Source organism: Lytechinus pictus, chromosome 1 (genome assembly GCF_037042905.1).
Source record: "Lytechinus pictus isolate F3 Inbred chromosome 1, Lp3.0, whole genome shotgun sequence".
NCBI lineage: Eukaryota > Metazoa > Echinodermata > Echinoidea > Temnopleuroida > Toxopneustidae > Lytechinus > Lytechinus pictus.
Genome location: NC_087245.1, coordinates 9,863,403 through 9,891,058, shown reverse-complemented (window position 1 = coordinate 9,891,058; position 27,656 = coordinate 9,863,403). Strand labels below are relative to the sequence as shown.

The window sequence follows — 27,656 nt, the reverse complement described above, 5'->3', positions numbered from 1 at the left end:
TTGCACGATAGTAATACTCAAAAGCATGTAATTCAACAGGAAAATTAGTAGCATTTTTCTTTTCATTTCAAATCAAGACAGACTCATTATTTACTTCCTATATTATATCAACTGCTGAAATATATCAAAAAGAGAGAAAAAAAATACAATGTATGCTAATGTAGTGTATAAAACGACCATGAGACATACAATACAAATGCAAAGGACTTAACCATTTCATATATATGTACCGATAGTTCCTTTCCTCCATATTATCTGAATAGCATTTTGAGAGTTTTTTTTTTTAATGTTTGTTTAATACTTTTTACAAAAATCAAAGAAAAAAAAAAAACAACCAATATACAATCTAGAGAAAAATAACCCATGGGATAATGAATTTCAATATCTTAGAAATACACCTATAAGTTAAACAAAGATAGCTAAAATAGTACAATACAAGCAAACTTTCAAAAAATTGTCAGTGCTGTCAGTCTCATGCAGGCCAGAATATGTCATTTTAATCATAAGGTTTCTACCTCCATGTTTTTATACATCATTATAATGCCTTAATATATATAGATAATAATTATATAATATTGCCTGGCCTCGAGGGGAATATCAAATATATCTCAGTATACTCAGTCAGAAGAGCAGGGGTTTTGATTCCCAGTTGGTGCGGTAGTGCCCTTTGGTAAGGCATTTTAAATCCTCAGCGTGCAAAGTCAGAGTGCGCATAGAGACCAAACAAAGTGCAAATAATATACCTTTCCCTTCCCGACATTCATGATATATAGGGCAATATTGTATATGACCAACTCAGATGTTTGATACAGGTAATAATTCATATTATTTGACATAGTCCATGAAGTAAACATTAAGATGCCGTAAAGGTGAAAAGAACTATTGACTTTCCACATCCTTCATTATGAATCATATTATTTAGGATGAATACCTAGGATGCATCACGACAAATTCCTCTTAAGATGCCATCAAAACCAAATTATAAGGAAAAAAAGAGAAAAATTTGTCAAAATGCTTGGAATGAATATTTGTGTGCAATTCCTGTCACTCGTGTATTTCTACGTATCGTGCATATGACGCTTTGCAAAATTTATACATTTCTGATCATCCCCATGATAACAAAATCTTACCGCATAAATATAATTATTGGTTGTATCATAATCAATATTTCTCTATCCCTATGAGACACTTTCTGTCACATATCAATCTCAGACAAGAACTAAGTAAACATTTGTAGAATACATCATTTGAGTTACAGGCTAAAGACAAACAAGGAGATACTACAAATGTCATTAGATTGCCAACCAGGCTAAAGCAAGGGTAATAATATCAGTGCCTTGAGCACTTGGTAAAGTGGATACCGATATGTGCTCTTTCGCAGTTGCATTATTATAGTATGATTATATTACTATTGTTGTTAAATATCAGTATTTCGTATTTTATTATCCTGATACGATCATATGACATGAATTATGCTGGTGGTAGAATGAATATCACAAGTTGTAAATTAAACATTATCACATTAAATCAAACAAAACATTCCCAACTTTTTCAAGACTCTGCAAGACACCTATTTATTCAAATAATGAAATATTTTTCATCATTCCAACTTTCTACTACAATAATTCAAAATGAATAGATTAACAAATGAATGAATAATTAATCAACCAACAAATGAATGAATTAATAAATAAATTGTATATTCATTCATCTACTTTTGCAACAATAACTTATTTATGCATTATCTATCAGTCTGCTTACTTATTCACTTATTCATCAATCTATCCACTAAATTATTGATTTTTTAATGGGAGGAGGACAGGTATGGAACAGACATCACATGTACAGTATATCATGGACAGTTTCTGACAGCTGAACATAAAATAACAAAGGTGACATAATGTAGAATACTTTCCCAGATAAGGTAACATTTTGAATACTTACATTAAACTTTTCAGGACTGGTTTTTATCATTAACTAAAAGAAGAAATTTGAATAGATTATGATACAGAAACAACAATTATTGTAATGAAAATCAATTCATGAGAATAAAGCAGCATATTGGTTTAAATTAAAGGGGAATGAAACCTTTGGAATACGTAGAATTGTGTCGAAACAGAAAAATCAAAGAATAAGAACAAAGAACGTTTGAGAAAAATCGGACAAATAATGAGAAAGTTATGAGCATTTGAATATTGCAATCACTAATGCTATGGAGATCCTCCCATTGGCAATGCGACAAGGATGTGTGATGTCACATGTGAACAACTTTCCCTGTGATGGACTATAAAATACCCTCAAAATGTCTCTTTCTACTTTTTCTTGTGGTGATACAAACTCTTTATCCATGATGTATTCTTTAAAAATCTGTATTACATGCCCTCCTATAGAAAGAACACATGATCTACTGATAGATGTGATAAAAGAGGCAATTTAAGTGAAATATATACTAAAGTAATGGGGAGAGTTGTTCACCAGTGACATCACACATCTTTGTCGCATTGCCAATTTGATGATCTCTATAGCATTAGTGATCACAATATTCAAATGCTCATAACTTTCTCATTATTTGTCAGATTTTTTTCAAACTTTCGTTGATCTGTTTCTTTGATTTTTCTGTTTTCACACAAGCTATCTTGTTTCAAAGGTTTCATTCTCCTTTAAGAATGTTTTTCAAGGGGAAAAATCTCTGAACTTTTTTTGTATGTAACATTTTATGCGTTAAAAAGAATCTAGCTATTGAATGTAACCGCAAAAAGCACAATTTTTACGTACATCAAGACCCCCCCTTTCCCCTCCAAACAAAGTAATAGTAATAAAAAAATAACCAATAAATGGAAAAGTAAAATAAGGGCAATTTGGCAAGCCTATTTAGATGGCATGTAAAATAAAGACTGACCCCACTATCAAAAAGAATCTTTTGATCTGTGCCTGTCATAAAAATCCTCTGAAATAAATAAATTTACTCACTTAGTTGAATCTCTTCAAACTGCCTTATCAATGTTATCCTCATCACTTAATAGACATGCATCTTTGATCATTCATCTTTACAAAGGCTAATTTCACATAAATACATCATCTCATACAAGAAAATCTACCAATGCTAGATATATTACCCCATCCATCTTACACAATTTGGAGAATGCACATTTTTACAACAATGGAATGCAGTCAGTTCTAGTAATAATTTGTTTTTCATTATCTCCTATCTAATAACAAATATACAAGGGGTTCTTTATCATGACTTCATAGAAATCAATGTAAAAAGATGACAAACATTGTATGAAAAATACAATCTATATTGTACAGTATTGGGGTTAGTGAATGTATAAATATATTTTGATATTTAATACATTCATGTATCTTGATTTTATTCCACAATTATATGTATCTTGTTCGCCATACCAACGATACATCTTTACATCAAAGCCATAGTGAACTGGTTTATATCAAATAGTATCTGAGATAAATGGCCCTGCACCATCAATAATACACATAGTGATTTAACTTGTATAAAAAAGCAAAACTATGCTGCCCTACAATGACAGGAGGGATAAAAATGATATATCTACACAAATTTTGTGAATTGTCATATTTCACCCAGTGTTCCCTTCTTTTGGGCCAGATTTCATGCATGAACACTCATACTGCTCAGAGATATGTCAGGCAAGGCTACACAGAATTGAATGACAGACCCATATTTCTTTGCAGGAACTTTTGTCACTTGCTTCCACTTGCCATTGTTGAGCAAATATACATGATAGTTGTATGTTTACATTGGTTGCTATGAAGTCACTAAATGCATGGATACCATGCTAGCAATTCCTATCTTCAACCTCCTTGCCCTCCTCATGTCCAATATCATCAGGATTAGCAAGGGGATCAAGATCAGCAAAGAGATTAAACCAAGCAGACATGTCCGTCTTCTGTCCCTTCTTGAAGGCTTGAGGTTTACTTGAATCTGTTTTGTTGGACTGTGGTGGGGTCTGCTGGGCTGCCATTCGATCAGCGAAGAGGTCTGAGTATTGGGGTGGGGCTGGCATGCCCCCTTCCCTCCCACCCTGGGGTGTGGTAGCAGGGGAACCTATTAGGGGATGAAAATAACAGGTGTTTCACTTACAGGGTATCTAAAAATGAGATCGGTGTCAATGCAGGCATTCTATATACCAGCACACTTACAGATGGACTGAGATTTACATGGTTACATACAGTCTGACAGAGCTTCAAAGAAACTTCTAGGTATCAAAACTTGAAAAAATAATACTCTTTTGTTATCTCTTATTATCATCATTATAATTAGGTTTTTTGTACTCATGGCATATTTAGGCCACCCCCCTTCCCATAAAATGAAGATTAATATCATCCAAATTTCAGATGGGGGGGGGGGGCAGCTGACCATTAGATCTTACCCGTTAGAGAGAGGTCATTCACCAATCTCTATTAGTTTCAACAATGAGGTCACTCTATCCTAGACAATACTTATACCATATTTAATATCTTTTAATGATCAGACATCTCCAATACTAAACAATAAAACCATTTCCTGGTTCATAACAGAGCAGTGTAACCTGTTAAGATTCCCATGTGAAAGATACCCTACAGCAAAGCTCTAGGAAAAACCCTCCCAAAAGGGCAAACCTCCCAAGAGGACAACTCATCAAAATGACAACTCCCTTGAAGACTACTATCAGGTCACCTGGTTATTTGTCCTTGTACCCTTGTATAATGGTTATGGAGATTTTATAATATGTGACCTGTTACCCCAAACCCACAATAAGTCACCAAAAATATATTTTGAGATTTTAACGAGCATGAAAAACATATCCTGAGCTATAAAATGATATATAACTTTTCGAAATTGATAAACAATAACCCACTCAATGTACTTAATTCAATGTAGAAGAAAGTCAGTGAGAACTTCAAGGAACAAAGTTTAATGTTTGGAGTTCACGCAACCTTGAGATGAGCACACTGTGCAATCTTGGTGAAACTTCTTAAATGTTATGTCAAAGAAACTTTTGAATCTTGCATTTTATTTAACTTTAACATTTTACAGTATGAAGAAGAATTACTCTTTCAGATTAGTAAATTTTTACTTTTTGAAGATCAAATTATCATTTTGCCAATTTACAGAGAACTTCACCTGATAACTTATTGTTGGTTTTGGGGTGTCTGCTCACATATGTGTTCAACTAACCTGTAGGCAGTTCACTCATCATAGATGTAATCTCTAATAGATCAGATGGCATGAATCCACCCATCCCCTGATCAGAGGATTGATTCCCTCCTCCAATCTCCCCTGGTTTGGCGCCCTCTACGGGTGTAGGTAGCTCTGATGGAACACCAGAGGGCGTATTTAAGATCTCATTTAATAAGTCCATCTCATCCTTCATATCATCTTGGTTCGGTAAGTCTCCCGATAACAGGTCGGCTGATGTGTAGGCACCTATGAGCAAAAGTAATTTTTAAACATATTTATGACAATATCTAATAGAGTGTATGATTTTTATTGTTTTTTTTTTTGCTTCTGTCTTTTAAAGTCACATTTTAGTAACTGGAAAATGAAAAGTTTGATAAATACATGTAGTTTTATTTTCACAGGTTGATGGTTGACTATTACAGACAAAAATATGCTGAATATATCACAAAGAGATGAAGATCATCTTATATCGTTTTGAAAAATGAGAAGGTGATAATAACTCCAAATTTCCCCTCCCATAAAATAAAAAGGAAAAACACACATGGTTTGAAAATTATGACATACCCTTTCGAAAGAAAACATACATTTATATCAAATGACCCTACAAAATTAAGCTTTCAATTATATCAACATAATTGAGCTTTTGACCAATACATACAATAGAACCTGCTTCTACTTGTGATGAAAGGAGTTTAGAGGGTGTGAAATACTTTCTATTCATCCACTAATAGCTTCTAGACAATGAAAGGATTATCACACCAAGTCTACAAGTCAAGACAATGGGAGTGACTGACTAAGGTAAGGGATGTCTATAGTTGTGATAAATCAGCATCTATAATTGAGCTTTCAGTAACCAGAGATCTAGCTTGAATGTAACCTACACATGATTAACCTATACAGCTTGCAATGAGCTTGGTTAATTTTTAACACAATTTTTGTTATCTTTTCATATAACCAATTTAAAGAAATTACACTGAATTATTTTCATCAATTTTCATCAAAACAGGAATTTACGCTCAAGGGACAATAAAAACTTAATTGGGAAATGATCTAGTGTGCAAGTAACTTGTCTTTGAAATCAAGTCTCTATATACTCATGCCCTTTGATAAGGTATCAATCTTTGTTACCCAGTCCCTCTGAAAAGTCACAGAGCTGTCAATCCCCTGGTTATTAATTTACAGGCAAAAAACACTTTAAAAAATCAATTTATACCTTGGTCACATTTGTTCTACGGCGGCCGTACGGCGAGTCGAAAACAGTCGTTTTATTCATTTTTATTCAAACCACCTATATGTAGCTGGTACAAAAAAAAATGTTAAAACGGCTGTTTTCGACTCGCCGTACGGCCGCCGTAGAACAAATGTGACCAAGGTATAAGCCAGATTTATCAAACAATATAGATCTGGGGTTCACTTCATAAAGTTAGCTGTTAGGGTTACACATATCTTTACAAACATCTGGTATGTAAATTGCCAAGAGTGACCCCCCCAAAAAATATATGACATAAGATAATAACTAACTAACTAACTAAACTAACTAAATCAATCAATAAATCAACAAAAATTAATAAAGAAAGAAAGACAATTCTTGATATAATGACAATCTTACCAAATTCTTCTTTATCTGCTCCTTCTTGCCCACCCATGAGATTCATGAAAGCTGTCCTCTCTTTCTCTGATGGATCTATCTCCTCTCCAAGAAGATTATTAGCTCCTTGTCTAGAAGGATCATGTACACCATTGTTCCTTGCATCTAGGGACCCTCCAAGGTCTTTGTGCCTTTCAGGATCTTCACCAAGGGATATCAACCTAAAAAACACCAAAATAATGATGATAAGAAATTACAGTCTCTTGCTCCAATTCCAAAACTGTCAAAAACCTTCTTGTTTTGAAGGATTTTGGATCCATGGATCCCCCTAGGTTTTTGTGTATCTCAGTATCTTCACCATAGAACACAAAACTAAAAAGAACAATACCAGTCTGTTTCATAAAGCCATTCGTAAGTTACAAATAACTTTATGTACAACCGATGACCCTTTCTTGTGCTAAATGAAATACTGTACATATACATGTATATAGCTGACTTAGAACCTAATAGCATGCTCAAGTTTTGCATAAAGCTGTGCATATCTTTACAAATAGCATTACGAAACATCCAGCTGGACTTGTTCCTTTGAAAAATGATTCTGCTGTTGAATCAAGGATAGACAACATTCTAATTACATAATTCAAATAAGTATCTGGCTTTAAGTTTGAATTTTTTTTTCTTTTAGTGTCACATTAAATCTTGGTCCTATGTCACACCTGAAAAAACAACTAATAAGAATAAGTTGAAATAGTTTGGCAGTATAGACACAGTATATTGATCAAAATGGACCCCTGTCAGAGCCAACTACCGGTACACACATTTCACATGAAAACCAACAAAATGTTAGATCTGTGTTAGAGTGTTGCATAAGTGTGATTGTAAATCTATGTACAATGATTGAGATAAATTACCTTTGTCGAGCGACTTGTTCAAGAGTCTCTCTTACTTCTTGTGCTTCATCAACATCTGTCCGACTAGCTTTCTTAGGGTTAGTCTCTTCAGCCAGCTGTTTACTGGTCTGTGTCAAGTCCTGCAATGCAAAATAATGTGTGGTCAGATTCAATTTATGCAATAAACTCATAAATCACACAAACAAAAAGAGAAAGAGAGAGAGTAGTTTATCTGTACACAAAGGCTATATATTTTTTTACAAGCAGAACAAGTACAAATGTCACAAAAATTGTATATATTCAAGATTTTCTGAATTGTAAATGGTAGGCAGGTTCCTTTATTCATTATGTTTTTAATGAAGAAATCTAAAGTAATGCAGACCTGATTCAATTTGATATTATTAGAAACTATGTTTTAACCCTAAAAGGACTGGGCTATTTGAGATGTATTAAGGACTGGGGGGGGGGGGCATGATGGCCCCCTGCAGATCTTGGCCGCCGTTCACACGATCGCGTCGAAATTTGGCACGCACATTCTTTACCACATAAACTACAAGCTAGTATAAAATACAAATTCTGAAAATAATTATTTTTTATTTATCATGAATAAAATATGCAAATTCATTAATGAAAAACATTATTTGCATATTTAACACCCAATTTCACTTCAAATTTTCTTCTTTTTTGCAGATGTCATCTTTGTAGTCTAAATTAAAGGTTTCCACACACAAAAATTGCAAAAGCCAATTTTTTTCCTGATGTATTTCTTTGTTTTTGTTTTTTCAACGGAAATGATTACAGATCAATTAACAACTAAATTAAACCCTAAATTAATCATGCAGACCAATTAGAACGAAATATAATCACCCTTTTATGAATTTCATCTCCCATTGGCTTTATACCCACATTATAGAAATGAGCCATTTTCGCCATGACATTGTCTTGTGAAAAGTCATGTGATGCTATAGTCATGCTATACCCATATGTCGCGAATTTGGTCTCAAAAGTTGCGCGAGACTTCAAAGAAAAGAGTAATAAGATTTTGCGGAGTTAGCTTTTTGTGTTTCGGAAATATCGCGAGAAGTGTTGAGTCCTTTTAGGGTTAAGACAATGTTTTGAGGCAATACGTCAGTTATGTTAAAGAGCACCAGCTCAAGATCTAAACTACTCATACAGAACACGGCTCCTTACCCAGACTGCAATATTCTGAGCACAGGCTTATAATATATGCCTTCTAGAATAATAATTTTTATCCGCATTCACAGTATGCATCCAAGTGCATGTATTCTTGTTGTTCGATAATGATCAATGCTAATAGGAACACATCAAGCTTAACTGGTTTGTATATAATTCTATTACGAGGTCTTCTCCTTTCCTCCTTTCATTTAATTAAGTGTTTGTGGACATAGTGATAAGATTTTTACATAAGTGCATTGCACATTTTAGTATGTTAGAATTCTGATAAGATATTACATTACCATCCAAACAATAAATACACAAACATGACGAATGTTAACTCCAACATGACCCACTATGAGTGAATTATTACATAAATGAAAAAAGTTATCGTTTGCAATAAGTAACAAGAATTTTAATAATTATTTGATGTAACTTTTTCAATGACAGCCTCATTGTAAATTTTTTTTTCGAATAATTAATGGAGTGCAAATAGAATGAGAAGTGATAGGGTGCATTGAAATGATATAATAATCAATGATACACATAAGTGCAAGATTGGCAACAAGGCCAAGATCATGTTTCATGAAGTCTCTTAAAATGGCCATTTCAATGACAAAGTTGATCTCAGCCAATCAACAGACATGATTTCAATAGCTTTTAACAGATGTTTACTTGTAAGGGATCAATAAAACAGGACCAAGATCATCCTTCCATAAGCCAGCAATGAAAATGAAATATTATACTGAGAAAACAAATTCAAGCTGTAATCATCAAGTAGCAATACATATAGAGTAATCAAACTCTTATACTACATATACAGTTACTCAGAAGATTGAAAATGAAATAAATAGAATTTTACAATTTTGAATGAAATGAACCAAATGTAGGAATACCATGAAGTTGACCTGCCATGACACCATAGATATGTTAAGCTAATTTGACTAATCTATTTCCTATCATGATAACAAATCTTTAATTTCCTGCTGAATACATGTATGCATGGAGAGGAAGGAAAGACGAACATAAAATGATTCCACACAGCCATAATCAGATACATGTATGCAGAGAAAACTACTAAAGTGACTACATTGTACATATAAGTATAAGTAGGACGCATTGAAAGAGATTTGAAATCAATTGCAAAACAATTATATAAGTCTTGCAAGTGGTTAAAATGTTCATTTTGGTAATTGAATGCTGGTAAGCTTTTCATAACAAAAATAATATGTATATCTTTTAAAATTAAATTCACGTTATCATTAGCAAATTTGTGATTGATTGCAATGGATAGCAAATGTTTTGTATAAAACTCCTGTAGACCGGTCAGATGGTGTCCTGATGGTGCCAGTTTGCCAACCATGACTGGATGAGCATGCTTCATTTTAAAAGCAAACCTCTCGCATTAACCATGCATTTGTAAGAATTCTACATTTCTTCCAGGGATTGAAGTTAATTAAGCCATTTATGTACAGCACTTTGCTTTCCCCTATATCACAAGATATCATAATAATGATAGATTTATAATGCACCAAAATCCACTGAGTGTTTTAGCATTTCTTGTGTCTATTCTGAGATATAGGAGCGGAGCACTTCATTCTAATCACAGTATTTTATGGTATGCCAGTATCATTTTTTTTTATATTGAGAAAAAAAAAAAAAGAGCCGAGGGAGGAATTCTTTACCTAAAAATAAACATGACCCCCTCATTTCAAAGGCAATGAAAGACGAAGTCTTATTAAAACATCATTTTAACAGAGAGATAAAAAGAAAAATGCATGGCCAAGTATAAGCATTCCAGGATATTCAGGCCATAATCCCATCACCATAATCTACAACATGCAACAAACACAATGAGATGAAAGTTAATTGGAATAAATAGTATGATCGTTGCAACGTGAAGATTTACGTTTGTTTGCAACCGGTGTTCAGCTCTCTGGTCTAGACCATCCAAATCAGGGGCTACATCTTTAGCTCCAGTCATCTCTGCTAGCTGTTTACTTGTCTCTGAGAGCTCCTAGAGACATCATCACAAACACATACACAGGGTCAATAACAAATTAAACAGGTAAAGTCAGGAAAGGTATTATGGTGAAAGGACAGTTGATGGGTGTTTCATATTTGACTTCACGCACGACTATATACACGACTAGAACATGTTGTTAGGTGCTAAGTCAGCTAAATAGAGATTATCATTTAGTACAAGAAAGAGTCAGCAGTCGTTCGTGAATTCGTTTGTAATTTAGGAAAAGCTTTATGAAACACCCACTGGAAAAGGAGGGACAGCAGGACAAAAACTTTGATAACTGGGGAAGCAGAAAACAAAAATGGCATGTGAAAGCTGAGGAATTATGCTATTAGGTTGTACATGGTAAGATTTATTAGAAAAATATGTTTCCTATACTGATCTGTCCTCACATAAAGCATGATTTTTTTTCATTGATTGCCTTAATAAAAAAAGCCAAATTCTTCCTTTTCCTCTGACAAAATACCACGCAGAAGGCCATTCAAAAGTGAGGAATAACAGCAGCCAATGAAGAGAATTCTGCTTTTGGCATTAATAAAAAAATGAGAAATCATAAAGAATTTTTTCAAACAGTTTTTTGATCAATGACTTACTCTCCTTTGAATATCATTTTAGGAAATCAGGTGGGTGTTTCATTAAGCTGTTTGTAAGTTAAGAGCAACTTTAAGAATGACTGGTGATCCTTTCTTGTAAATAGTATACTGTACACCAAAATGTTCATTGGCGATGGTTTAGTAAGAAAGGTTCACCTGTCGTTCTTAAAGTCGCTCTTAACTTACAAATAGCTTTATGAAACGGCCCCCAGGATATACAGTTAGTGTATGGCAATCACTGTAAAATAAACTCAAATTAACAATGAAAAAATGTGTATTTCACTTTAATTGCAATAACAAATCTAAAACATTTGCAAAACAAAGGAAACACAATTGCAGCATACAATATTTGTACTACTAAATGTGAACCACATGAACAAGATGAAAGGGATATAATAACAAATGAGGGAAAATTTCTTAATGACTATTCATGCAAATAAGAAATTCCTGATGATGTCGCTTATATAAAGATCACAACAAAGGTTCAAATTTCTTGTCTTTCATGTGGTAGGCCCCTAAAAAAATAATAATTATGGGTATTTATATTGCGCAAAGTCAAACTTGTTGATAAATAGTGATGGATTTCTGACCGAGGGTGACTGGCATTCATTAACATTGAATTCACTATAACACCAATGCACATAGTAATTGAGTAGCTGTCAATACCATACCTTGAGCATATTGAATTCATAATGTTGATATCCTCTGAATCCCTCTTGGACGGCAGCCATGGTTCTTGAAGTCTTCTCCCAGAAATGAAGCAGTGTGTTCTGATATGAAGCCAGTGTGTGAGAGAAGAGATTACATCTACTAGCTCCAAGGAGATCCACTTTCTGACAGACGTCATTCTTGAGCTTCTCAAAACGTGCCTTGGTGGAGCGTACCTGAGCCTGAACCTGGTGGGATCATATCGTACAGACTTGATAGTAACCAGTGATTCATAGCATGGTCAGGGGACATCAGACACAGTATAACAAACAATTTTCCCATGCATGATTGTGAACCTGGCAAAAAAGTAACTAGGGCAATTCGATTAGTGTTTGCAAGGGTTGCCCAGTAAAGATAAATGGCTGTTCTGTTTGGCTTGTCCGAAATTTTAAGACAAAGAACACTATTTCAACAGCAAGAATATTTTCAACTAGTTTTCCTTGGCAGAACTGTGCGTGCTCAATGACATATACAGAGCTATGGCCAAAATATATTTTTCTTGTGATTTTTTTTTTTTTTTTAGATCAGGTGGGCACCAATTGACTAATCGTTTATTCAGAATGCTCATGAATATTCAGAGAAGGAATATACTGTAAATTGTATATTACTGTCATTATAATATTAAAACCTTCTCAAAGTATAGAGACCATTGAATAATTTTTTCATTGATTCTTCATATCTGAATTTGACTCTTGATGAGACTAGCACATTTCCTGGGTAATTTTATTATTGTTCTTGATAAAGGCAGTTCAATAACTAAATGAATTCAATCATTAGATATCAGAAATCTATCAAGAGTGTACTGTATCCCGATTTTTAGGGGGTCCTATTTCACTTCACTTCAGAAGTGACTTCATATAAAAAAGAGTTTTAGATCTTGGATTGCATCTTTGTCCTGAGTCTAACCGTTTTTTTTGGTTCCGTTTGTTTTGTAACATTTAAGCTGTATAGTGTTGACGCCCTCTAGATTCATTGGTCACAAACAGAACATTATGGCTGCGTGCACAGGCAACAGGATTACATTAAACCTCTTCGGGCCGATAAATTCAAGCAAGAAAGAAGAGAAATCCTGCTTCATACTATTGTTTTCAAAACTATATTTCATTGACCAAGCCTTGTAAAAAATAGTACCATGTGAAAATTGTTAAATATTGATCTAGGTAAGGAAATACAGTCCTAAACGTGGTTGATAATTCATAGACTTTGGTGAAACTAAATTTCTCATGTGTTTCTTTATTTTAGCAGCGTGCCAGTCTTGACAAATATGCAACCGTGACTACCATCGTCGGGCAGGCACCATATGACTGCCCAATTCGACTCAGGCCTATTTGCTTTTTATTTTGATCTCTGATTTGAAAACTCAAACTACTACTACTAAGAGTAGTTACTTATCATGAAACTCATACAAGATACATGGGTGTTGTACCTTTCTGAATTTCTCCAACTGTTTATAAGTATCTGGATCAAGTTCTTTTGAAATATCTTTCATCCACAGCAAGGCCGCTCTGTATTCACACCGAGCTCCTTCCATTCGATTGATTGTCATCAATGTGTCTGAGATAGCACGGTAACGGAACGTCTCAATTTCCTGATACAGCCTTGCAAGAGGAGGACGCAATGCCAATCTGAAAAACAAATAATATCATTTTAATAAAGATATTCAAATATTAATCACTTGTACTGTCTGTGAAGTCATCTAAATAAAAGTAGGGGGGTTTAATAAATAAAAGTTGCTATAAAGTAAAAAAAAAAAGACATTAAACCTCTCAATCCATCTCAAATATGGGAAATCAAATAAAATTCTCACAATTTTTATCTAACAGGCATACATTGGATATCAACTACACTAATTTGTTATACTTCGGTGAGAAATATTGAAAACAAAATGACACTACGTGACAATTGTTTATAACATAATGTCTCTTCATGTCATATTGCTTGCCAATTTTCAAGTTGTTCTTAACACAAAAATACAACCCTACAGAAAAGAAAACCATAATGAAAGTCTCTACAATTAAATAAGGGATTCAAGAAAATCAAGATCAGGCAATACTGTATATGGTCATCGTCCAGTTTTCTTGAATTACCAGATTTTTTTATATTCCTGTTAATATAAAAGAAACATACATATATGTATATAGATAATAAAATAATGCAAACTGATGTACTATAAAATGTAAACTCTTCTGTAGATCTATCTCTAAACCATTCTCAAATCTAAACCCCAATCTGTAATCTGACTTGGATTCAGAAGTGAATGCCTTTTATATTGGTCTGGTCAAGAATCGCTTGACCAAAACATTCTGTACCACAGAACTTTACTCTGAATTGGGGGAGTGGACCCTTTTAGTGATAACATGAGATGTAGTCAATAAGAAACCTATAACATACACGTGTGTGTGTCAGAAGTTTAGCTGGAAGACGAATGAGTCGGTAATACTTTCTTAAGAGAGTTGGAGTTGGTAAACAAACGGTTTCCTGTTATACTTTCTGTAGAAGTATTGATTGTGTATTGATATATTATTGAATATGTGAGATATGTCTTTTCATCACATAAAAATATGTTTTGAGTTTAAATTAATCACATGTCATTATCAATACCTCCAGCTTGGGAAATAATTAGTGGACCATACCATATGGGAGTTTAGTGGAAAAGTGGTCTAATGATTATTTCCAAAGCTGTAATTGCAGAAGATCTGATTTCAAATGACTAACTGCATGTATGCTAGCATACAATACTTTCCAAAGATAATTCCTGAAATCTACTGGTATAACTTGAGCTATGAAACCAGCAGGGTTGATTCAAGAGCTAGACTCCATGTAATCTAATTACAATCTATCTACAAGCATAGATGATAACTGCATGATATTAGTATTGAATTTCACACACCGAGGCATATCACATACAATCCAGGGCTGGAACTGGAACGGGAAGAGAGGGGGTGGTTAGGGGCCTTTCTTATCCTTGCATGATTACACATCTGCTTTTTAGCATGCCATCATGAATTGCATTAACAATCAAATTAATGTAAATGTCATTGCTTATTGTTATTTACTCCTCTTGTCTGTTCGGAAAAAAAACAATGATGATTATCTATCTGAACAATCACCGCAAAAGGTAGCTCATGATGTCACAATAATATTTCTCTGTGATGTATGAGTATGCCTTGCCAAAAAAAAAATCATATTGAAATGCAACTAACAATGTACGCAAGTCTCAAACTTCCGCTTCCTTCTGATGTTTGAATTTTCATCAAGACAAATTGATTTACCATGAATACAACAAATTATGATTTGAAAAAAAAATCATAATTGTTCTAAAAATATCTATATAGATAATGAACTGAATTATTAATAAATGTTTAATAACATGGTAATCATATTCTGATTATGGTTGCAATTATCTCATTGTCCAGGTATGATCTCTTCTGGTTTTGAACCTATACTGTATGTACATGTACAAAAATATAACAATTCACCATGAAGTTGTCAAATGTTAATCAGGGTTAAATAAACAAATAAATAAATAAATAATTGAATGAATAAATAAATAAATTGAATGAATGAATAAATAAATAAATAAAATCAACCAATAAATAAACGTGCAAATAACAAACAAATGAATGAATAAATAAATCAATAGATATATAAATTAATAAAGAAACAAGATTTGTATACCTCTGTTCTGATGAACTTGTCTGTGCTTTACCCACTGCAGCCATCATTTTACCAGCTCTTGTCTTATCTACACTGCTGCACTGCTTCAAGAAACGACCCATTCCACCTTCCTCCTGAGATAGAGCTATATCAATAATAATAAAAAGATTTATTGACGCAAACCCTACACCAATACCACCCCAATGAAATGTAGCTTGTCCGATACCCATGGGTTATTTGTGCCATTTCACTCTGGGTGCAGAAAAGCTTGATGAAATTAAATGTATTGGAAGCAACTTTAACATTGTCAAAGTGGCCTGTTGATATACGGTCAACATCCTTTGTTCTTTTTTTTTTCAAATTGAAATTCAATTCAGTTCCCTTTAATTTTTTCATACATACTGTACATTTAATATTCTACAGAATAAAAGTCTGTCAATATCATGTCATCATTCATCTCTTGTTTTATTTGGTGCTAATTCCCATAAAACTTAAAGCCAAAATTCTACAATAAAATTTTCCACAGCCAGCTAATAAAGACAGGTACATGTAGCTTATAACAGGTGCTGAATAGACAATGTAGAACAAAGTGACCACAACAGTTGTTTAACCCAATAAATTTTCAATTTAGACAAAAATAATACAAAAATACATCAGAACAAGAAAAAACCTACACATACTGTGCCCAAGTTTAATGCATCAGAATGTTTAATTCCAAGGAGAAAAAATATTTTATAAAGAAAATAATCTGTTAAATCATTTAACAGTCAGTTGCTTGAGGTTATTAAGAAATAAATACATCTTCAAATCCATCAGCACATGCAATAATGTTTAAAAAAAAAGAGTCTAGAATTAGCCGCTAGATTAGAACTTGCTTGTATATGGGATGAAATGAATAGCCAAAACTTTTTATTCTGTAAAGTGGATAAAGAAAAGTGATCATCAGTAGTTGCATTAAAAAGATCTGAAAATTTTCCTGATCCTCAATATAATCATGAATTCCGAAGAAAAAAAATTAAAATTCCATCCTTGTAAAATGTATATTAGAACAATACTTTGGAAATATTTTGAACAATATTCTTTAAAAAAATGGATATTAACTGTTGCAAACTGAAGTAAATTTGTTGAGTCCAACACCTTATAATCAATTATCTGTTTATAAATACCCAAATATACTTTCCAATAATTTTCCTTCATGTAGTTTCATTCAGGATCATTCTCCACAGTATGCAATATGACATCACAATGAAAATTATTTGATTCAATTAACACCCAAAGTAACTTACCACACAAATTGTCTTGATATTTCTCTATTATTCTCAGCATCTCCATACATGTGTTCTGAATTGACTTGAAAACCTGCATAGATATTAACAAAAAAAAACTTAACAAAACTGAAAAATTACCTGTCCATTGATTTACTTTAAGTACATGCACATTTTGCAAAAATGCAATGCAATTCTGTCCTTTTTTTCTGTCCTTTTTTTAAATATTCATTTACTATTGATCCCCTTTCATTTACTACACTTCTACCCTTACAATAGAACCCAATACAGATCACCATACACACATCAATACCGTACTAAAAGATTGATCACATTGCTTCATGTAAACATTCTCCTTGTTTTCTTGTCAAATTTTTGCATGCATAGCAATGAAATTATTTCACTAGTCCCTAAACATATGGATAAAATGGATCTTAATCAAAATTTCAAGATTGGTCAAGAGTGTACACTTGACCTGTTGCATAAAATTTATGGTAGCTTTGCCTTTCAATGGTCACTGTATGTACCATGGTAACGGTCCTCAACTGCCTATCAAAAGCAAGGATTCCATGTAAGATACCATTTGAAGGGAAAGTTACTAAGCATAATAGTACCTTTCATTCAATGGGGCCAAGGCATTAGACATTTTGTCCAACACACATTTTTAAAACTTTTATTCAAGAGATATGAATGACTATCAAACAAAGACTTACATCAATACCTTCTAAAAGAAACAATATGATTTGTTGGGGCACTATTACATACCACATTCCATAACTACAAAAAAGAACATAAACCCAAAGCCCCCCATTCCATTATGCCAATTCAAGAATGCTGATTTTTCATGCCAATCTTCCCGAATTGAATAAATGCCAGCTATTACCCCGTCCTCACAATCTTTTTGCTACAATGTTCCTGATTTAAACCAATTCCAATACCTCCCTCTGCCGATCTAATGATCTGGATGTATTGGGATTTTATATTGTGGTTTACGGAATGACCCCTTGAGGATAAATTCAGAACTGTTCCTTTAAATTATGTGCATACTGTATATGTTTCTCTACCAAAATAACTCTTTAAAATAGATATAGTTTTAATAGCAGCCTAAAAACACAATCTGAGTACCTACTCATCCCTCCACCCACCCTGAGAATCATACCTCTAATTTAGCATCAAGTTCTGAGTCACCAGCTATCACATGTTCATCTTCTTTCCTTCCAAGTTTCTTGATCATACTCTGTTTGGTAACCCAATATTGCTGCTGCATTCTAAATCATGAGATAGGACGATAAGGCAAGAAACTCATATCATTACTCTGCACAATTTGGGGGAACTGAAACCTAGTTTTTCTGCTGCATTCTAGTTTAGAAGACATATGAACTGTGAAATCATAATTTATGTTGTTACCAGTACCAGAATTTACATGTATCTCTTAACTGAAGTGGAAACATTTGATGAAAATACATGTAACTTCAGTTTCTCTGCAGAAACTAAATGTTGTGATCCCTTTCAGTCTTACAAAAGCCCAAATCTCCAGATCACATTAATTCTACCTGACTCAATTTCAAATCGAAATTCAAACACACATAGAAACAAAATACATGTAAACAAATGAATGAACTAAGTAGAATGAACCATACTATTTTTTTCATATATGGCCTATGTATGTACCACACTATCTGTGTGCAAAGTTTGGAGAAAATGATGTGGAATTAATTTTAAAAGTGGAACGTTGTTACCTATTAAAAGCAGGCAGCAATGTCATGTATGCCAAATACAAATATTGCCTGCTTCCTTTTCAGTCCATGGTTACCTCAGAGGCTCAGGGCAAATATTTCTACACTCCTTTTTAAACCACAGTATTTGAAAACTCTTTTATACTTATAATCACAAAATATAAATTTGTTGACTTTGGTAAAAACACCATCAAAGGAAAAGACTGCTCTGTGGATAACTCTGAAACTCTCTAAATCTGAGAAAATAGCCAGAAATACAAAGAAATTAGTCTTTCATTAGAAGCTGAATCTAAATGTAACTTCATACTAAACGGAAAACCCTTGTTATTACAAAAATGAAATTCCGGAAATTAATATTGTGATGATTTTTTTAGAAACAAGTATTGCAACAACAACAAAAATCCTTTGAGTTTGAGAATTGAATTTCAGGAAGACAGAGTATTATAGAGTGTTATCTTACCTGTTAGCAACAGATTTCTTGTTTCCTGACTGTTCCTGTACATACTTATCATAGGAAGAGGAAGAATAGCCAGATTCCCAACTTCTGAAAAATAAAACAGCATTTTGGAATCAATCATTCATACATACATGTGCACATTGATGAGGTGTACTCAGAAAATGCAATGGACATACAGATGTTTATCACAAAACCATTCTAATTTCTACTGAAGGGCTATGTATATGTATGCAAGACACAAAATTCACTAATCAAACAATATTTTATAGAAAATTACACTTGAGATTTTCTTTTCAAAATAAAAGCAGCAATAATACATTGAGAATACACACGCTTAGATATTAACTAGTACAACTACACAATTAGATGGTTTCTGTCAGATGATCTAAAAATGATGTAACAAATTTAAAAAAAAACCCAGAAGAGTCATAGAAAATTAGGAATAAGAGTACGACTGAAGGGTCTTGGGATACATATTGTGATATTTTAGCTTGAATTAGTACTACAGTGTACATGTACTATGTAGTTATACTGCATTTGTTGGCTGTATTAAGACCATACCTTATGAAGGCATTGAGCAAAACAGTGTATACACTGCTACTTGTACTAGCATCAGGAATTTCAGGATATTTACATTTGGACCTAAAAGGTAATTATGGCAATAAGTTTGACCAACAAAATCTAACAATTGTCACTATGCTACTCGGTGTCCACCAAATGTAGACACCAAGTACCATATTGGCAGAAGGAAATCTACATGTAGTCCTAGGCCTCTGAGGTCTATAAAAGTCCTTGGCTGTGGACAGGATATTAAAGGGGAAGTTCACTCTGACAAAAATTCCATTGTTAAAAATAGTTTTAAAAAAATTACATTAATACTAGATGGCTCAGAATGGAATACCAGTTCTTTCCAAGACTTCGGGGAAAATATTCCATGAATCGCAGATGAGTGGAATATTTCTGGTATTTCATGAAATTAACCCATCCAATATCATTATTATCTATCCCACCCCACAACAAAGAGGGAGCAATTTGATTGAACAAGTCATAGATCACTTTATGCCATCATCACTTCATTGGACCAATTTTGGTCGTCAACATGCGACTTGCATGTAGCTCATTATGACGTCATCAAGCATAATTGTGCTCTATGCTGCGCATCGCATTTGCTTTCATTGTTGTACGCGTTGTATATTTCACGCATTCGCGCATGCGCATGCTCTCATATTCAATAGCAAATTTTGTACAGGAGCCTATGGGATATTCATCAGATTTCGGTCCTTTTTAGGGATACGCGATGATAGGGCAATTGATGCAGACTAAAATACACGTTTTAATACATCGCTAGAACACTCTAGATGATAATAAAAAATATTGTTGAATGTTCAAGGAAAATCCATCAAAGATTTAAAAAGCTATTAGAATTGTCACTTTTTGATTTGTGACGTCATGTGTTACAATATGATACAATTTACATACAAAAGCTCATACTTAAAAAAACAAAAAAATATGTTAATGTAAAATAGCAACCAACAAAAAATTGTGCTTTCAAGCTATTATAGTGTGTTAGTTGGACTGCAATGCAAAAATAGTGGCAAACAGAACTACAAAAGTATCTGAACTATAAATTGGGAAAATCTATATTATTAATTTACAGTAGGCCTACTATCTAAATTACAAACATAAACACAAATCTATTACCTTTGTACATGTAAGGAACATGCAGATATGCCTTTAAATAGCAGTACTTGTACTTGTACTTGTACATGTACTTGTATCTATATTCTGTTACTTTTTGAAATAATGGTCTCTAAATTTCCAACATTTTATATGGAAAACAAAAATTTTTCATTTCCATTTTAGATTAAAAACACTTAAATACCGCAAATAAGAACATTTAAAAATTTCGAAGAATCAATATGATTTTTTTGGGGGACAAATTATCCCCCCCCTGTAATGGTATCAAAATTGATAGGGAAGGGGTGTTGAAGGCGATGCATGTTTATTTCTAAACGGAGGCCCTATAGCAAATAGCAATAACTTAAATCAGCATTAACAATATTTTTGTCACCTTTCATTAAATACATATGTTAGCCAGTCCCCATCAGCTTGAGTTTCAAACTCAGAGGTTCAATAGAAAACCTGCAGGTCAGCTTTGACATTTTTGTGCAAAATAGAATTTTATTCTTCTATGGTGAATTAAAATATCATATGTCTGGTAAAATTTTAGAATTTTGGCTTCAATTTACAGTACTTATAATTGCATTTTTTATTGAACAAGTTCAGCATTCTTTGTATTTTGTAATCTACATGTGTTATAGCAAGGCTCCACATTAACTTTTTTTGGTGGTGGCCCGTTCGGGCCACCAAAACCTTCAAATAATTTTTTTTGGTGGCCCGATATTAAAGTTTGGTGGCCCGAAAAATATAAAGAAAAACATTAAAAATTAATAAATGGGTATAAATGGTTTAACCACTGTCAAAAAAATGAAAGAAAATAATAAAACGGCAAAAAAAAAGTGTGAGAAAATTCCTTCCCTATATTTTCCAAAATGTTGGAAAATTCACATTTCATATTAATGAAATGCCTTCCCAAAGTATTTACTTTCTCAAGAGTTGTTTAGGAAGTCATTTATAAACAAGAAAGAAAGTAACTGTCTGTTTATTTTTGGCTAGAAAAGACCGGAAAAGACACAGCTTCGAAAGAAACCAAGTAACAACATACAGTGTACATACAAATGCACACGTGGGACTGTGATGTACTCACCTATGTGTTTTTATGTGTATTATTTTCATTTGGAAATCGGTCTTTTTGAGTCAAAAGAGAGGTCATGATTCCTCTTTTTAATGCTTGCAAATAATCAGGATACACCAGATTTTAGCAAAAAGGTCTGTAGAAGGGCATTTCATTGGTGTAAAATGTGATTTTGACTTGGATTTTCACAGTTCTGTGGAAGATTTCTTAGCAGCAACATTTCGTATTGCAGCTCCCTGAGTCTGAATAGGCTGCTGACTCACAGCTGCTTGAAGCATGCAAAGCTCACGCCAGCTAGCCGGCCAGCACGGCCGGCTGGATAAAAGCTACTTAATGCTATAGCGGTAGGCCAATTTTGTGTGTGTGTTTGTGTGTAGATCAACAAAAAGGGCGCATGACGAACTGGCTTGCAATTTGAACTGTAGAAAGTTGATAAATGCGTGCAAAATGGGGAGAAAAATTGCGCTATTCTGAAAATTATTGGTTGCCCGATTCGGGCCACCAAAACTTAATATTTTTTCAATAATGGTTGCCCGAGGTGAATTTCTGGTGGCCCCGGGCCACCGGGCCACCGCTAATGTCGAGCCTTGGTTATAGCCTAAGTGAGAATCACCTCACTTGGCCTGATAAGAAAGAGAATCCAAACTCTCTTCACTTTCTTTCCAGACAGATCTGGGGACTTTTTCAAAGAATGAAATCTGAGTACAACAAGTCATGCTTAAATGCCAACAATACACACATGATATTTTATGTGTAATCTTATTGATGAATATGCAATAGTTTTAATCCTATGCATGATTTGATCAATGCTGCGATGCATTGTACCGCAAACAATTTAAAATTTAAGAGTGATTTCTTCATCTAGTCAGACTGAAAGCTTTATGAAACACTCCCTGATCTGGCTCAAATCAAGTGCTTGGGCAAACTCATGGCCGATGGAGAACTAACCATGCAATCTACACAAAGGCTTTGAAAACAAATACAAGTTTGATGAATTTCATGCTCTTGAAAGAACAGCACTCTAGACAAACAAACATCAATCAATACTGACCGTTCTACCAAAGGACCTTCCTCTGGATTCGCAGACCTACAAAATATTTATCATAAATATGGAGGTTTGTTTTAAAAACAAAATAATTTCTTCCTCTATGAGAGTAGTATTTACTGTTGGTGTTTTTTAATGTACAGTGTAAATCACAATAATTGCAATTGATTGATTGGATATGAATCATCGCTAAATTCCTATAACCATGTGTGTATACATGTATGTAACATTTTTAATATTTCAGATTCTCGTGTAATAAACGGAAGTTGATCTTGCAGGAAAATTAACATGTACCAATAACAAGTTGAAAATGTTGAATAGAAGTTAGAACCCAACTTATTCCACATTTTGAGAAGAATGAACACCAAAACGAAAGGTACAAGAGCAAGAAGTAACATGTACATGTAGGTAAAGGCCTGAAACCTGCAATATTTCTATCCTACATGTAGCTAAAACATTAAATGTATGACACTGTAATACTGAATATGAAAAAAAAAAACATCTAAATTTGACATTTTAAAGAATGGTTAAGCCAATAAACACAGAAATATAATTCTGAAAACTGACATCTTTGTTGACTTTATGTTGTATGGCATATTGTATAATTAATGCCACTGTATTTAGAATTCGATTTCACATTTTCAAAGCTTTAAACATCTTTTTATAACTTCTTACATTGTATATATTTGTACCAACCGACACAAGGCCAGCAAGCTATTATCCATTGATTATAAAAAAAAACACATGTGATTAATCAATTGGCTTAAATGTCAATCAGAGGTTCGGAGCAGACAAATACTTTGCCCACAAGTTTCAAGACTTGTTTTAAGCCTCATTGGGGGTATTTGTGTTTTAATGTAGCCCATGAAACTTACCTTTGCTGATGCATGATGATGCTTGCTAATCAGCTGAATAGTGAATGATTTGGCGTTCCTGTTATACAATCTTTTGGATTATTCAACAGCTACAGATACGTCTGTGAATTTCTCGCCTGAAATGAGAAGGAAACCATATAAAATAGACTATGAATGTAAGTCTAAATGCACAATCAAAAGTCCATCTGGGGAGCGTTTCATGGAAGAGCTTGTCAGATGTTTTATCCGACAAGTCCTGTTTTATCTGAACAGTAACAGTGCCTCTCAGCCAATCAGAAATCAAAGAAAGCCTTTGTAGTTTTTTGTAGCAAAAAAATATATTTTTCCTATTTCTCTCTATTTTTTTACTTTTTTTTTATCAAACGGGACAATTTTTTAAAACTATTTTTACAAAATTTTCCCTATTTTCAACTCACAGACTATTTCTTTGCTATTTTTACAGGTGAAATAGAATAAAAATAGGCTATTTTTTATTCTTAATGCGCATACTATTTTTTTTTTGCTATTTTTTAGCCTTGCCATGTTAGCAAGGCTATTTTTTAATCAAAGACGTTTGTATCTATTTTAATGCTTCATGTCATGATGGCAGACTATTTTACATCTACTTTTCCATATTGTATTTGTAAGAAATTTATATAGATCTATGTTTAAACTAATTTTCTTACTTACTTGTCATGATGCTAGGCTATTTTGTATCTATTTTTTATAGTGGGAAGTTGCATCTATTTTTGAATCATTTTTCTTACTTGGTGTCATGATGTCAGAATATTTTTTTTTCAAATCTAAGAACCTTGTATCGGATTTCAATTTGATTTTCTTACTTTATGTAATGATGCCACGCTATTTTTTTTTCACCAATTTGTAATAGGTTTGTATCTATTTCCAAACTATTTTCCTTACTTAAAGTGTCACGATGTCAGGATATTTTTATTACCTTATTTTCAAAGTCTGTATCTATTTCAGACTATTTTTTCTTACTTGGTGTAGACAAAAAGAAAGGGAACAAGTATTGGTCATTTACTTCAAAAATGATATGCCTGTTTGCTTGTCTTGCTCCCCCACCGCCTATCAAAATTCCCCCCCCCCCCCCGGACTACCCCTGATTTCATCTAAGTTTTGAATATTTTCTTTTACTCTAATTACTCATGTAAAAATTATAAAGGGTAAAGGGACTTAAAAAAAAAAGATCGCCCGCGGAACTTTTAAGCACACTTCGCAGTTCCGCCAGGCCAGGATATGAGTAAAAAAAAAAAGGGCAAGCACGAAATGCAGCTACAGTGTAGCCATGGGCAGAAATCCCATGGGGGACGTGTCCCCCTACCATAAATAGTAGGGGGAACACAATATCAAATGTCCCCCCTACTATTTTTAGTCTTTTATGATGGAGAAAGAAAAATCATTCACAATTGATCGAAATAATTGATCAATAACATGTATTTTGGACTAAATGACCTTACATTTTGGGTGAAAACCTTTCTTTTTTTGGTCAAATTTTCCAGCCCCTGGTCCCTCTACCTTTGGGGGCAGATTTACACTCATGAGTGTAGCTAAGCATGCGCACTTCGACATCACTCCCGCCATTATTTGAAAAAGCCATCGTAATTCCCCGTTCCAGTAATAGTCGAGAAGCTGAAGATGGCCATAAATAATTCAACAACAACCAAAATGAAAGATGTTTGAATATAATTTTTGTTAATTCGATTTGTTCTGAAAGGTATCCAATTGTTTTAATTTTCAGACTGAAAATATCTCCTTGGGTCCGAGGATCAGGCTACTTGTATTTGCATGTACTGTAAATAACAATACTTTTACACAATCCATAATTAATGTGCTACAGTATGTACGCCCTGACTGAAGTTTTTAATCAAGCAAAGTCAAAGGTTCTTCATTTGCTGTCAGCTACAGCTGAGCGTACGGACACGCCAGCAGATTGACACTGACAGCGATCGAAGAAGAACCTGGCTGATCCTGATCTATTCGCCATTGAAATTTGATATTTTCCAGGCATACTTTCGGAAAGGTGCTAAGCTGAATGTATTTAATATAAATTCATCTTATTACTTCTTCCCTTTTACCACTTCAAAAAGCAAAATTTGAGAGTAACCAAGGAGGGTGCGCAAACCACACCCTTTCTCCATAGACGCTGTGGTTAAGTGGCAGTTGTTTGCCCCAACATTACGAGCCCAATAGCTGTCATCGGTCTATTGACGAATGACGGAGGGGATGCCACGAAGCCAGGCAAAGTCTCAGCAGAGCATATCCCTGACAGAAATAAAACCCTTTTATTTTAGGGACAGTGATTTTCCATTTCTAATAATTGCATTTTCTGTTTCAGAAAATCTTTAATACCGTTTCAGCATGTCTGAAAATGGAAATTCCATTTCCCATCTAGACTTTGTGTACATGAAAAAGTGACAATTTACAAAATTATTCCCAAGTTACTAATGAAAAATAAATTGCAAATGTATGGAAATTAGTAATTTTGGTCACAAAAGTGATATTTTAATGATTTGTTAAAGTGTGTGCTATGTACAGCATTGCCATTGGCATACCATAGTCCTATCTGTAGATTCCCCACAGGCAGGATGGTTGCAGTCAACAAGCAGTAGAGGCGCACGGCCAATATGGGAGACTCTCTCCAATAGGGGAGACAATCTCCCACTTTGGAGACTTGCTTTGCAAAAGGACAAAAGAAACAACGCCAACAAAAGCATGATTTATTCCACCCCAAATTTTGTCTCACTGAGGTCAGAAGCCCATTTGTTTTGTGTGTGATTGACAACAAAAATCCTTATCAAAACAAAAGTAGACGGTGAATTTTTAAAGTAGACGGTGAAAAGGGGTAATTTTTTATGAGGAATCTGCTTATCACATTTTTATTTGCCGCCAAGCCCGCCCAAGGTAATCCTTTTGCAGCAAATGTAAACAAAGGAAATTGGTCTCCAAAACTGGAGACTGTCTCTGAAATTGGATACCCAAATTCTTTACAAAAGTTTGATATTGGAGATAATCTCCCACATTGGAGACAGTCTCCAATATTGGCCGTGCGCCTCTACTGACAAGTGATGTAAACCGACTACTCAAAAATCCATCAATGACAATGAAATCATGTTCGTAGACCATACGTACCGGTAGTCGTAGACGTAGTGCGAGCGAGGGCGAGGTTAGTATAGCATAGCCTACTAACCTTGCAATACGTATGAGTGGGTGAGACATGAAAGATATTACGCTGGCTGTATGATTTTAATAATATAAGATTATAGCTTCAAGAAAAGGAAAGACACACACCACACTACACCTCGCACAACCTACATGCTGTGGCAGACGATTTCGCTCATGCGCTATTCCAATACAAATAGCATGAGATCGTGAAAACGCCTGATATTGTGTGCAAGAGAAATTGTACGCATTGGTACCGGTACTTGTGAAATAACTCTTGCCGTCTTGTTGCTGAGTGGAGGATGCGGCGCAGCAGCAGGTAGACTTTCAGCCCATCAGAAACGGACACCAAAAGAAAAAAAGTAAAAACATTTCGATGTTCAACGATAAAAATCAAACATCTTACCATCCACTTTCATCAAAGCATGACTTGACTCCACAATGTCCTTTTAATCAACGAAAAAAAAATTGTAACATATTATTCATTACGTGTATTGCTCCCAATTTTTTTTAATAATATCACTAT

The 27,656-nt window shown here is 33.9% G+C and overlaps 1 protein-coding gene across 4 annotated transcripts; it reads right to left on the bottom strand.

Annotated features, from left to right (window-relative positions):
• Positions 1-27,656, bottom strand: LOC129257082 (islet cell autoantigen 1-like). Of its 4 annotated transcripts, XM_064095658.1 has the most exons (14): positions 27,537-27,651; positions 23,972-24,087; positions 23,103-23,138; positions 19,300-19,383; positions 18,263-18,371; positions 17,125-17,197; positions 15,860-15,983; positions 13,608-13,806; positions 12,145-12,369; positions 10,764-10,871; positions 7,700-7,818; positions 6,810-7,009; positions 5,198-5,446; positions 1,553-4,084 (listed from the first exon to the last, which is right to left on the bottom strand). In XM_064095658.1, the coding sequence occupies exons 2-14, from the start codon at positions 23,983-23,985 to the stop codon at positions 3,816-3,818; spliced, it is 1,809 nt and encodes a 602-aa protein (XP_063951728.1). In that variant the 5' UTR covers positions 23,986-24,087; positions 27,537-27,651; the 3' UTR covers positions 1,553-3,815. The 4 variants fall into 4 exon arrangements, with proteins under 4 accessions (XP_063951731.1, XP_063951728.1, XP_063951734.1 ...); XM_064095661.1 differs by lacking the exon at positions 23,103-23,138 and having other exon boundaries at positions 1-4,084; positions 27,537-27,656; XM_064095664.1 differs by lacking the exon at positions 10,764-10,871 and having other exon boundaries at positions 2,515-4,084.